The 11,550-nt window shown below is 41.2% G+C and overlaps 1 protein-coding gene across 7 annotated transcripts in view; it reads left to right on the forward strand.

The window, feature by feature from the left end:
* Positions 1-2,159, forward strand: part of PCM1 (pericentriolar material 1) — a 116,820-nt gene extending 114,661 nt beyond the window's left edge. For all 7 annotated transcript variants that reach the window (XM_066573411.1, XM_066573413.1, XM_066573414.1 and 4 more), the window contains 2 exons: positions 4-127; positions 1,842-2,159. In XM_066573411.1, coding sequence (XP_066429508.1) covers positions 4-127; positions 1,842-1,867 — 150 coding nt within the window. In that variant the 3' untranslated portion in view covers positions 1,868-2,159. The remainder of the gene's footprint in view (positions 1-3; positions 128-1,841) is intronic.
* Positions 2,160-11,550: the final 9,391 nt, after the last annotated feature.

Here is an 11,550-nt window from a genome sequence, read left to right on the forward strand (position 1 = left end):
CAGGCAGAGCTAATGGCTGAGATGGAGAAGGAGGAGCTGAAGAACAAGTTATGTGATGAGATCCTGAGTTTGAATGGAAATGGTGCGGAGGAGTTGGCAGGAGATGCGTTGTCACTGAAAGAGCCTGGTGAGGTCTAAGCTGTTTTCATCAAATGTTCTATACAATGCCCCTCCATTGTTCTCTCTTTCTGAGGTTTCCTTCATTGTTATTGTACAAGGTATCATATACATCAGTTTGTAATGCTGCGTTTAGACTGAACGACTATCATTCAGAAAATCGTTCAAACGAGCGAAACTGAATAATAATCATTCAGTTTAAACACGAGCCAAGGAGTGAAAGTCTAATGAGAATCGTGCACAAAATCATTGCCGGCTAGTGCGCTTGTCAGGCAGACTAAACACTAAATGAGACCTGAACAAGAGCTGCACCGTTCAGTGATGATCGTGTAGTCTAAACGCCCCCCCCCCCCCCCTCATTATGGTATGATGAGCTACATGTGTGGAGGGTTGGTTAAGTGAATGGAAGGTGTTGCTGACCCAATTTTGTAAGCACTAGGGAATTAATAATGTGGCTAATGTTGTTCTTAACCCTCTGTATAAAGTCTGCTTTAGAGCTAAACTATATGCCACCTATATCCTCAAACTATACAACTCCATGTAAACAGGTTAGGTTCATAGAAGTGTTAGTTTTCTAGTTTTTTATATTTTCTGTAGTCCCTTTGAAAAGGATCAATGTGGCTTCAGTCAGGAAAGAAGCACTGATTCAGGGTAATGTGTAGTGGCTGCCTGGATGTGCCTATTATTTAGATCCTCTTTTTAAAGCACGATCATCATGATGGGTAATGTTATATGTACTCCATATTAACCCTTCAAAAGCAAGCCTGTTTGCACCTGAATGACCGGGGCAAATTTTGGAAACCTGGTATGTGTCACTTCAACAGTGAATAACCCTGTAAAGGTTTTACACATACAAGTAATCCTGTTTTTTTTGTTTTTTTTAATCGTATATTATACTTTAGGTGACAGATGTGAGTTGTGTATATTAAAAACGCCAAACTTGTGAAACATTTTAATATTTTTTTTCTTTTTCGTTCTATCAACTGCAGTATGTCAAATACGTGCGTACATATTATACAATTTTTTAATGAGGTATATACTTCCACTTTATTTTGGAAGTACATTTGTATAATTTTACACACTTCTGACCAATTTAGGAGACTTATTAGTTCAACATTAATTTTTAAAATTCTGATGTATATTTTGAATCGAAATAAATTTTTTATATACATGGTATTTGATTTTAATTAACTGATGTAATTAATGTAAGGGTACATTCGCACACAGTGAGGATTTCCCACTGCGGAAAATCCGTACCAAAATCTACGTCCCAATTACACATGTACCCTACTGATGCGGAGTCTGACAATGATCCTCAAAAGGCCGAAATCGTCTGCATCCAAAATCCATACAAATACACCAAAATCCGCTGTGTATGAACGTACCTTATACGTTTTATTTCTGGATAGATTATTAAAAATGAATATTACACTATGCAATCACCTGTACGAAGAGAGACGGGCTGTTAACAGCACTGACCTGCCAGGAAAGTTTGAATTGTTCCTGGCCGGCACTGTGATTGGCTGTCAATGACGTCGTCGGGACCTGAACCACGGACTGTTAACAGCTTGTTCAGGTGTTTTGCTGGCTGATAGCAGGACTTAAACTTGTTATTTGCTGCACAGAGCCTAGGCAACAGCAATAACAATTTACTGTGGGCAGTCATGGAGTGATTGAACTTTGAAATACTTTGCTGTTTTAATTTGAAATTTCTTCTATTGCAGAAAGTTTGGGCCCCCATTCTGCCTAAATGCACCAATTCTCAATATATAAGGACCTGAAGCAAATAATCCGCACTATACCTTCCAAGTTTTGAAATATAAAATCTGCTTTCTTCAGACGCGGCCGAAAGGAGAAGTCTATTTAGGGGGAAAATTAAAGTTTGTCAGTTATGTTTTTTTTAAAGGAACCCTGCATTTATCCAAGAGTCCAAGCACTGCACTGTTCATTCTCCATGTCCCAATCTGTCTTTGTATGGTTTTCTTTTTGTAAATTCGGAATTGTTAGAATGAAGTTCTAAATAAAGTTTTTGCTTATCTGTACTCTTGTTTTTACATCTAGCCTTGCTGACGTCTGTAAGGCTGCAAATGAGACCCACACATGTGGATCAATCATTTCCCCAGGTCCTAAGAAGGGTTAATTTTAGGATTAAAATTGCGTGACTCGACTGAATGTGTAACTTTTAGCGAATAGTTGAGGGCTATATCCTATGCAGTGTTCAGCTCCCCAGGGCTTTTTACACACTGCAGAGTTTGACATGGATTCTGCATCAAATCCGTGCCCCATTCATTGGGTTAGGAATCCATGCTGTAGTTTTATTCAGCGTGAAATCTGTTTCTGGTTATCCTCCAGTGTATTCTGCCCATTGACTGGGACTAGTCCGCATGCAGATCCATGGGGGCAGATGCAGCAGAGGGCTCAGACTCTGATTTCTGCCACAGATGTGTGTGAATGTGCCCTAATTACATGTGTGCGGCAACAAAGGAAAACTTTTAGAAATGGATATGAACACTTGTGTGGCTTCCACTACATTTATTCCTGGGTGGAACCAGACTCCTGTACTTATATACGTCTGTATACTTGATCAGTATAAGGACCCATTCACAGGTCTGTATTTTCGGGCCACTTGCTATCTATTCGTTCCACGGACAGCACACTGCCTCATATTAGCCTATAAAGGATATTCAGATGAATGATTTTTCACAAACCAGTTGTCAAAAGAATAAATAACCATGTCCCAGTCTCTTCCATTTTCACAGTAGAGAATAGGATATGCAATGTGTAAGGTCCCTGGAGTTTAGACCGCACTAAGGTTGGGACATTGACACAAAAATGTTGATAGTTTGTTCTGCGATAGTCAATACTATCGATTATTGTAAAATATCGGTAGAAAACTATCGCTATATCGACTTTTTTAAAATTCTGTATAAAAATAAAACAGGTCTGGGGTTAATAAAGCAACACAAAAAAAAATTATAGTTTTCTTTTAAGACTTCAAACTGTTGAATTTATTATTAACTTATAACTATTAATAACATCATGAAAATATATTAAAGTTACAAATGAAAATAAAAAATAACAGATTAGGTTTATGAAAAGACGTTTTTTTTATCATTGGCCCCAATAATCGTTATCTAATGAGCCAAAAAATATTAATCTGCTGGCATGCTCACCCTTCACAATGCTCCTTCCAGCAGACAGAATTTCACCAGCTTTTGAAAACATTCGTTCTGCAGGAACTGAAGTAGCACCTACAGAAAGATATTTTCTACCAAGCTGGTACAAATTGGAGTCGGGTTGACCTATTTCCCTCCATAGTTTAAAAGGATTGTCTCCTAAATGACCTGGGGGTGGCATTTTTAAGTACAAAGAAAGTTCTGTTTCATCTAACGTTCGGTTTTTTTTGAGGGTCCAGGTCTCCTCTACAACCTTCTGATGAGAGCTCCATAAAGAAAACTCAGCATTTCAAGTTGCCGCTAAGGGACAAACTGTCTCCATGGCAACTTGTAATCAATGCAGGGCCAGGTAACGCGAATGCAGTGCCCTGAACACAATTGTAATTGCGTTAGATGGGTCTCCTATCTTTTCTATGGGCACTGTGTTCACATTGGACGCTGAACGCATGACATGTCGCATCTGCTTTTCTGGACGCGACCTTCGTGCGCTCAGCGCAGCCCACCAATGCAGAGCCTGCGTCTAACACGATGAACAAACGCATGTGGAAAAGGGGCTGAAGACCCCACTTTTTCTGAGAGTCGTTTTGCCTGGAGCAAACCTTAGGCCTCCTTCACACGGGCGACACCGCATCGCTGCGAAAATATCGCAGCAATATCGCATCGCTGCACCGTACGATATCGCGATTTTCTTGCAGCAATACTGCGATTTTGTAGCGCTACAAAGTCGCATGTGACGCTACAAAATCACGCGACTTTGTAGCATCTACTGTCAAAGTTGCATCGCATGCAAACAGCGTTTTCATGCTATGCGATGCAACAGAGAGGAAGGCTCCATAGAGAAACATGGGCTACAAAACCTCCTATGTCGCCGGCATATCGCCGGACCTGCGAGGTTTGTGTGTCGTTTTTTAGCATGCTACAAAGCCTCGCATGTGTGAAGGAAACCATGGGCTTCTCATACATGCGATTTGTAGCATCATAGCAATGCTACAAAATCGCGCGACTTTGTCGCCCGTGTGAAGGAGGCCTTATTGGTGACAGTCACTTCACACTTTCCAAAAGTTTCTAGAACTTGTTTATAAGTTCATTAGTGCCCAGAGCAAAACTACATCCTGTACCAATACAAAGGAGGGCAGAATGTAAAAGAAAACCTGGTCGCCGGACCACAAGACACGCTTCTTCTTTACAAAAATCGATGATATATCGCCTTAAACTATCGATGTTACCGATATATCGGACATAACAATATCGACGGAAAGTATCGCCAAAGCATTAGCGATATATCTGTTTTCGATGTCCCAAGCCTAGACCGCACAGATGAGTGTCCGAGTCGAGTTGCACCCAACTTTCTCAGGTGAAACACATCTACAGCTGTGGGAATCTGTCTTCGTCAGGTTTCTGTTGCTACTAAGCGGCAAGAATAGCATAGCTCGGAGTAACTATTCCTGCTGAGACATATAAGTCAGTGGAGTTTGTTTTGACCTGTATGTAATACACGCTGACTTGCATTGTGTAATTTTTACACCACAGAAATCCCATCCTAACCCAAAACATCTGTGAAAATTTCTCATGGCTCTGCTAATGTGGGATAAACAAGTTTGAGTCTCTTGCTAAACATTAAAGGTGTTCTAGTGCCCATGGAGCATTTCAGTGTAGATTGAGCTACATTGTGACAGTACAAGAATGAAAGTACACGTTTTTGGCAAAGAGAATACGACACAAACCATGTGTTTTGAGAGTGATTTATATTGCTTAGCCATAACATTTAAAGCCACCTGCCTAACATTATGTAGGTCCTTCTAGTATCTGGCACCAAGATGTTACCAGGAGATCCTTTTAAGTTCAAAGGTGAGACCTCTATGGATCAGAGTTGTTCCAGACGTCCCACAAATACTCAGATTTAGGCCAGGCTCACACAGGCGTATGATTACTGCGTATTATGCATGCGATAATTCACAATTATTATATTCTTATGCAGTTGCGCTCATATTAGTGTGTTGGAAGTGTGCATTACGTGAGAACAAAAAAATGCAACATATTCTATTTTGCCAGGTATATACGCATGACAGAGCCCATTGCATTTGGGCAGCGCGGGAAATAGAAACTGGACTGCACATGACGGCGTGCATGAGATGATACACTGTCATGCGCATTACAATTTTGCTTCCCTTTGCAACAGTACGCTTAGCCACCGCCGGCTTTTTTTTTTTTTTTTTTAGTCTTATGGCCATTTGAGCCCGACCTTCGATCACGGGAATCTGCAGAAGTAACATATTTAAATCTTTGTCATTTTCTTTAAATGTTTTTGCAGTGTTGCAGACGTGTTGTTCTGCTGAAAGAGGCCGCTGCCATTAGGGAGAACACCATTACATGAAGGTGTGTACATTGTTTAGGTAGGTGTTGCATATAATAGTAACAACCATATTGAATTCCAGGACCCAAGCCTTTCCAGCAGAACATTACCCAGCACAGGCCTCTGTCTTTCCTTTTTCCCCATAGCACATCCTGGTGCCATCTTTTCCCCAGTAAGTGAGACACAAGCATCCAGCCCTCCACGTGATGCAAATGTAATTCATCAGAGCTGAACGCATATATCTATATTACTCTCAAGTTCAACACTAACAACCAATCAGGGAACCCAAACAACCAATCAGGTTGAATTAAACAACCAATCAGGTTGCTGAAATAGTGAATCAGAACCAATGAGGCTGCTGGAATTGCTCCATAGTGCCAAACTTGAGTAATATAGATATATGCCCCCCAAACCCCTCTTGTTGTCCACTTCTGATACATGCCCATTGTAGGTGCTTTCAGGGTGGATAGGGGTCAGCATGGATGCTGACAGATGTGCTGTTATGTGGCAAGCTGTGAGTCCATGTTCTTGCACCCTTCTGCCATAGTCAGCAGGAACTCTTCCATAAATGTTTTACAGTAGGTCTGTAGGACCAGACAGGCTAGAGTTTGCTTTCCACATTCAGTGAGCTTTGGGTGCTCATGACCCTGTTGCTGATGGATTGTCCTTCATTGAACCACTTTTGGTAGGTACTAACCACTACAGACCAGGCACACTTCATAAGACCTGCCATTCTGGAGTTGCTCTGCCCTAGTTATCTAGCCAACACAATTTGGCACTTGTCAAAGTCACTCATATCCTTATCTTCTGGGAAAAGAAACAATTGGGCATACTGAAATCTAACAGCACTGACCCTTCTTTTTTCCTAGTTACCATTGGAGAACCTCAACACCCCCATACAAATTAAATGGGTTGCTAGTTCTGTCAAAAAGGGTGAGTTCAGCTAACCTATCTCTAATGTATACGGCCACATTTTAGAATCCGAAGCTAATGACTTTCACCATTTAGTATATTGTATTCTACTTGGAGTATGTAATCGGCGTGATAAACTGCCAATATTACATCCTTGTGAGTAGATCCACTATAAATAGACATGTACGTTGCATAACTATAATGGAATGACCATAGCAATTATGCCCAACGCCAATTTTGTGCAGAGGATTTCAAATTAATTAGATCCAACAGATGTAGTATATAATGCTCTGTTGTGGCATGTGTGAAAGGACTCTGGTCCATAATCTGTGTAAGGAAGCATTGCAAGGGTCATGGATCAGTTTTGCCCTTCACATGCTAATATTTAGTGAAAGTATGCACCATGAAATTATTCCAGACATCTGGCCGGCATCACTTACTAGTTGGGTGGGTTATCCATCCCCAATGCGATACAGTCCCGTGCCTCTGTGTTTGTATGGTGTTGGTGGTTAAAAGGTACCTGTCCAATACGCAGGGGAGCCTTGGCTCCCTTATTTCACACCCAGTATTTCCACCCGGACTCCACGCACACAGGTTCCTGTGCTGGAAGGTATCAGATAACCTAAGACTGGCAGAGGTGGGCCTCCATGGGGGTGTTGCGCTTATTGCACACAATCCAGGCCAGCCATCTAGACAAGGTGCTCTCTCTGTTTTGAACACTGACAACTATCAGCCGTTCTCACTTACCAAACAAAACCCTTCTAGCTGGGAGATGCTCCCACGGTATTTGAAAACTTGTTTTTGCAGGGCTCTCTTCCCTCCCATGGCCTTTCTAAGATATATAGTATATTACTGAGTATCATGACTCCAGACGCTCGCTTATTTGTCTTTTGTTTTGGAGAGAGAATTGTCCGTTTCGGTACCGGACCCTGATTGGGGGGCATATCTGTTCTCACACAAGCTACCGGTGGCATGCGCCGCCCAGGAAAAGAACTTTAAGATCCTTTCCAGGTGGTATAGATGCCAATTTCTAATCCGCCGTATATATCCATCAGTCTCAGACCAGTGTTGGCGGTGTGACTGGGATGATGCTCCACATATGGTGGGAATGCCCAGACCTGAAGCCTTTCTGGAATGATGTATTCTGCTGTATGAAAGGGTGACATATGGAGTGGTCATTTAGTCAGCACAGCTGGCACTGCTCTCCATTATCCCAGGGAGTCTTTCCTTGTACAAATGAGAATAGGGCTGATCCCTCTGCACTGTGACAGCCCTTCAGATATTTGCAGCCAGCTATTAAGTCTCATCTCAGCCTTCTTTTTTGCAAGCTAAACATTCTCAGATCCTTTAACTGTTCCTTATAGGACATAATTTGCAGACAGCTCACCATCTTGGTAACTCTTCTCTGAACTTGCTCCAATTTGTCTCTTTTTTAAAGTGGAGTGCCCAGAACTGGACACAGTATTCCAGAGGACTTGTGAATCCACCTAACAGTTGACTTGTCAATCCCATATTTGGTCATTTTTTCATTAAGTATAGTATGAGATACTTTGTCAAATACTTTACTAAAGTCAAGATATACTATAGCCACCCCATTTCCCTGATCAAGCCTGTCGGTGATTTTGTCATAGAAGGAAATTAGATTCATCTGGCATGACTTGTTGGTTAGAAACCCATGGTAGCTTTGGTTAATTACTCAATTTTTATCCAAGTACTTGCATGCATGCTGTTTAATAATTTGTTCAAAGATCTTTCCTGGTATAGAAGTCAGGCTCACAGGCCTGTAGTTTCCTGGATCCATCTTCTTCCCTTTTTTGAAGATGGACAACATTTGCCCTTCTCCAGTCTCCTGGGACTTCTCCTATTCTGAATCAAAGATTAAAGCGACTGGTTCAGCAATTACATCCACTGCTTCCTTTACTATCCCAGGATGTAATTCATCTGGACCTTGAGACTCAAATTCATTTGTTAGTCATGTATTCCCTCACCATCTCTTTGCTTATAGATAACCTGTATTTTTATTCTCCCAATAGCACAGAGAAGATTAGTTGATGTTCCATCTACTTTGAGTGAAAACAGATACAAAATAAGAATTTAAAAGTTTGGCCCCCTCAACATCATTCTTAACTAATTCACCAATTTTATCCTGTAAGCATACAATAGCATCTTTGACTTTTCTATTGCTTTTGGCCTCTGTTGCAAGCCTCAATTCATTATTAGCTTTTCTGCCACTTGCCCTACAGTTTCCGCAGACTGCATTATATTCTTCTTTAGATATTCCCCCCTCTTTTCATTTGCTAAACATACTTTTCTTCATTTTTAACGTGTGCAAATTCTGTGTTCATCCATCCTGGTCTTTTTTAATGCTTCCCATTCTTCCTTTTAGGGATTGTTAATGATTGTGCTTTGAGAATCTCATTTCACAATATTTCCTAACGTTTTTGAACATTTCTGTTCTTAAGAACATCCAGCCTTTGGATTCTTCCTACCCTCTTTCTGAGTTCATTAAAGTCTGCCTTTCTGAAATCGAACCTTGGCGCCTGAGTTTTCTCAGGCCTTCCTCCTCTTTTTAGCCAAAATTCAAAGATGGCATGATCACTGCCTCCTAAGGTCTCAGTCACTCTTACTAATAGGGAGGGAATGGTTGAGGAAGTAAGAATTAAGATGGATTTTGAGTAGTAATCGCTGTGCTCTGCCCTGGTTGAGCGGATTACAGCACCCTGTGTCTGCTGTCCATGGTGCTGAATTCTCCACGGGGAGCTAGCGCTTACATTGCTTTCTCTTAGCACCCTGTGGCTGAACAATGGAGCTAATTACAGAGCTCAGACCTCCTGTTGAGTTCTACAACAGCTCCCAGAAGCTCAGTTGCATGCAAATGAAGCTGATAAAGTACTAATAGTACTTAGTGCCTATTAGTACTTTATGCAAAACGATCGCTGATCTTTCACTTTTTTGAAAGAGTATCTGTTCATAAATGGGCCTTTAGGTCCAAGATAGCAGATCCCTTTGTTTTTTTCTTCTACCTTTTTGCAAGATAAAGTTGTTAGCAAGAGCGGATAAAAATTTGTTGGACCCATTACTTTTACCTGAGAGAGATTCCCAACAAATGTCTGGATAGGTAAAATCTCCCATGATCATTTTGCCATGCTTCTTTGAGAGTTTGACCTTCTGATGTAGAAAGAGTTCATCAATATCTTCTGCTTCTTCAGGCAGCCTATAGTAAATGTCTACAATGGTGTCCTTTTTGTTCTCTCCTTGCATTCTTTCTGGAACAGTTTCTACAGAACTCCCATGCTCTGAAGCTTGAATTTCTGCTTTATTACCTAATGTTTGTAAAAGGTTATATTTTCTAATGCTATACTGACAAACATAAGATTGCAGTTGCTATGAATACTATCTATTATATGAGCTACCGGGGAATCCTTAAGGGCTTCCTCCTAAGTTTTCAGTGCTAAATAGCTCACAATTACTTGACTGATATTTCGTCATATATAGATACCTGATATGCTGTGTACAATATATACGGGCGTTGTAGACGTGGGTGGCGAGATAAGTCTTTGCACCATAGGTTGTATGACTGTTACCTAATATCAATAAAACAGTTTAAGCATAAAAGATACCCATCGCCCCCCATGAGCACCATAAACTCAGGGTGCTCCTAAGCCAGGAATTAGGGAATGATTTTTCTATACTCACCCGTGAAAGTCAGCACCAGCAGACTCCTCTCTGCAGTTATACTCAGGCACTCCAACAGAGAACAGTGTATACGCAGAGCCTGTAGAGAGCAGTCCACCGGCGCTGACTCATGGATGATGGTGTGGAAACAGGGCGAGTATGAAAACTTCCCTCCCCAGACTCCTCTGGACCTACCTTTGGAACACTATAAACTAAGTTCTAGTGCTCATAGGTGGTTGCAGGTTCTTTTTAATCATTCATGCTATTGCTGCATTAATCTCTATGGAACTGCTGAGCATTGTGATCAGTGGCTCGCATGTGTGCAGGAGAAAAATGTAGTTATGTAATGGCAGTTTAAGCTTAACTTCACACAGGTGAGTGTGATATTGGACGGTAAAACTCTGCCTGATATCACGCTTCTCAACATAAGATTTTGCAGCGGATGAGAACCGCCTTGCACCACTTATAGGAAAGCAGCTGTCAGCCGCAGTAGAGGTTCATGGACTGTTTCCTATTGTTTTCAGCGGGAAACCTTGCATCGCACTCGCATGCATCTGCCAACCCCATTGAAAACAATGGGCTATGCGATGCAAGGGCACGCCCAAAGATAGAAAATACCGCGATTTGTTTTTTAAACATCGCTCATGTATATGATCCCATTCAAAAGAATGGGGTTCATATTTGTGCGAAATCCTCTGCCATGTGAAACTGGCCTCAGGGTTTATGCACATTAATGCATTTGTGCTGTGTATTACACATGCAAAATTTGTGAACACAGTAAATAGAACCCATTGATTTTAATAGGTTCGGTAATAATTTTTTTGTGTGTGTGCAATTCAGTCGTGCCAAAAAACAAAACTGCAGCATGTCATATTTTTGTGCATATTTCGGACACAAATGACACACATTAAACCTAATTGCCCATTGTAATTAAGGGGAGCGTGCTTGCGTGTTTGCACATGCAAAAAAATTCCGTAAACTATTCAGTGAAAACATGGTTTGTCAACATGAGCCCCAAGGCTGACTCCACACGGGCAACAAAATCATGTGATTTTCGCCTGCTGCGGCACTAAAAAAGCAGAATATGAAACCAATATTTTCACTGATGCGATGTGGAAGGGATAAAAAAAATCGTGGCATGCTCTATCTTTCTGCGATCTTTTTACTTTTTTCTCCTATGGAGGCTTCTTTTTATCGCATCACAACGCTACAAATGCGTGTTGCAATGTGATGCGACTTTAACATTACAAAGTCCCATTGACTTATGCGATAAAAAAAATCACGCAATTTTATCACGGGCAGCAACGATGCGAGATT

Source organism: Eleutherodactylus coqui, chromosome 7 (genome assembly GCF_035609145.1).
Source record: "Eleutherodactylus coqui strain aEleCoq1 chromosome 7, aEleCoq1.hap1, whole genome shotgun sequence".
NCBI lineage: Eukaryota > Metazoa > Chordata > Amphibia > Anura > Eleutherodactylidae > Eleutherodactylus > Eleutherodactylus coqui.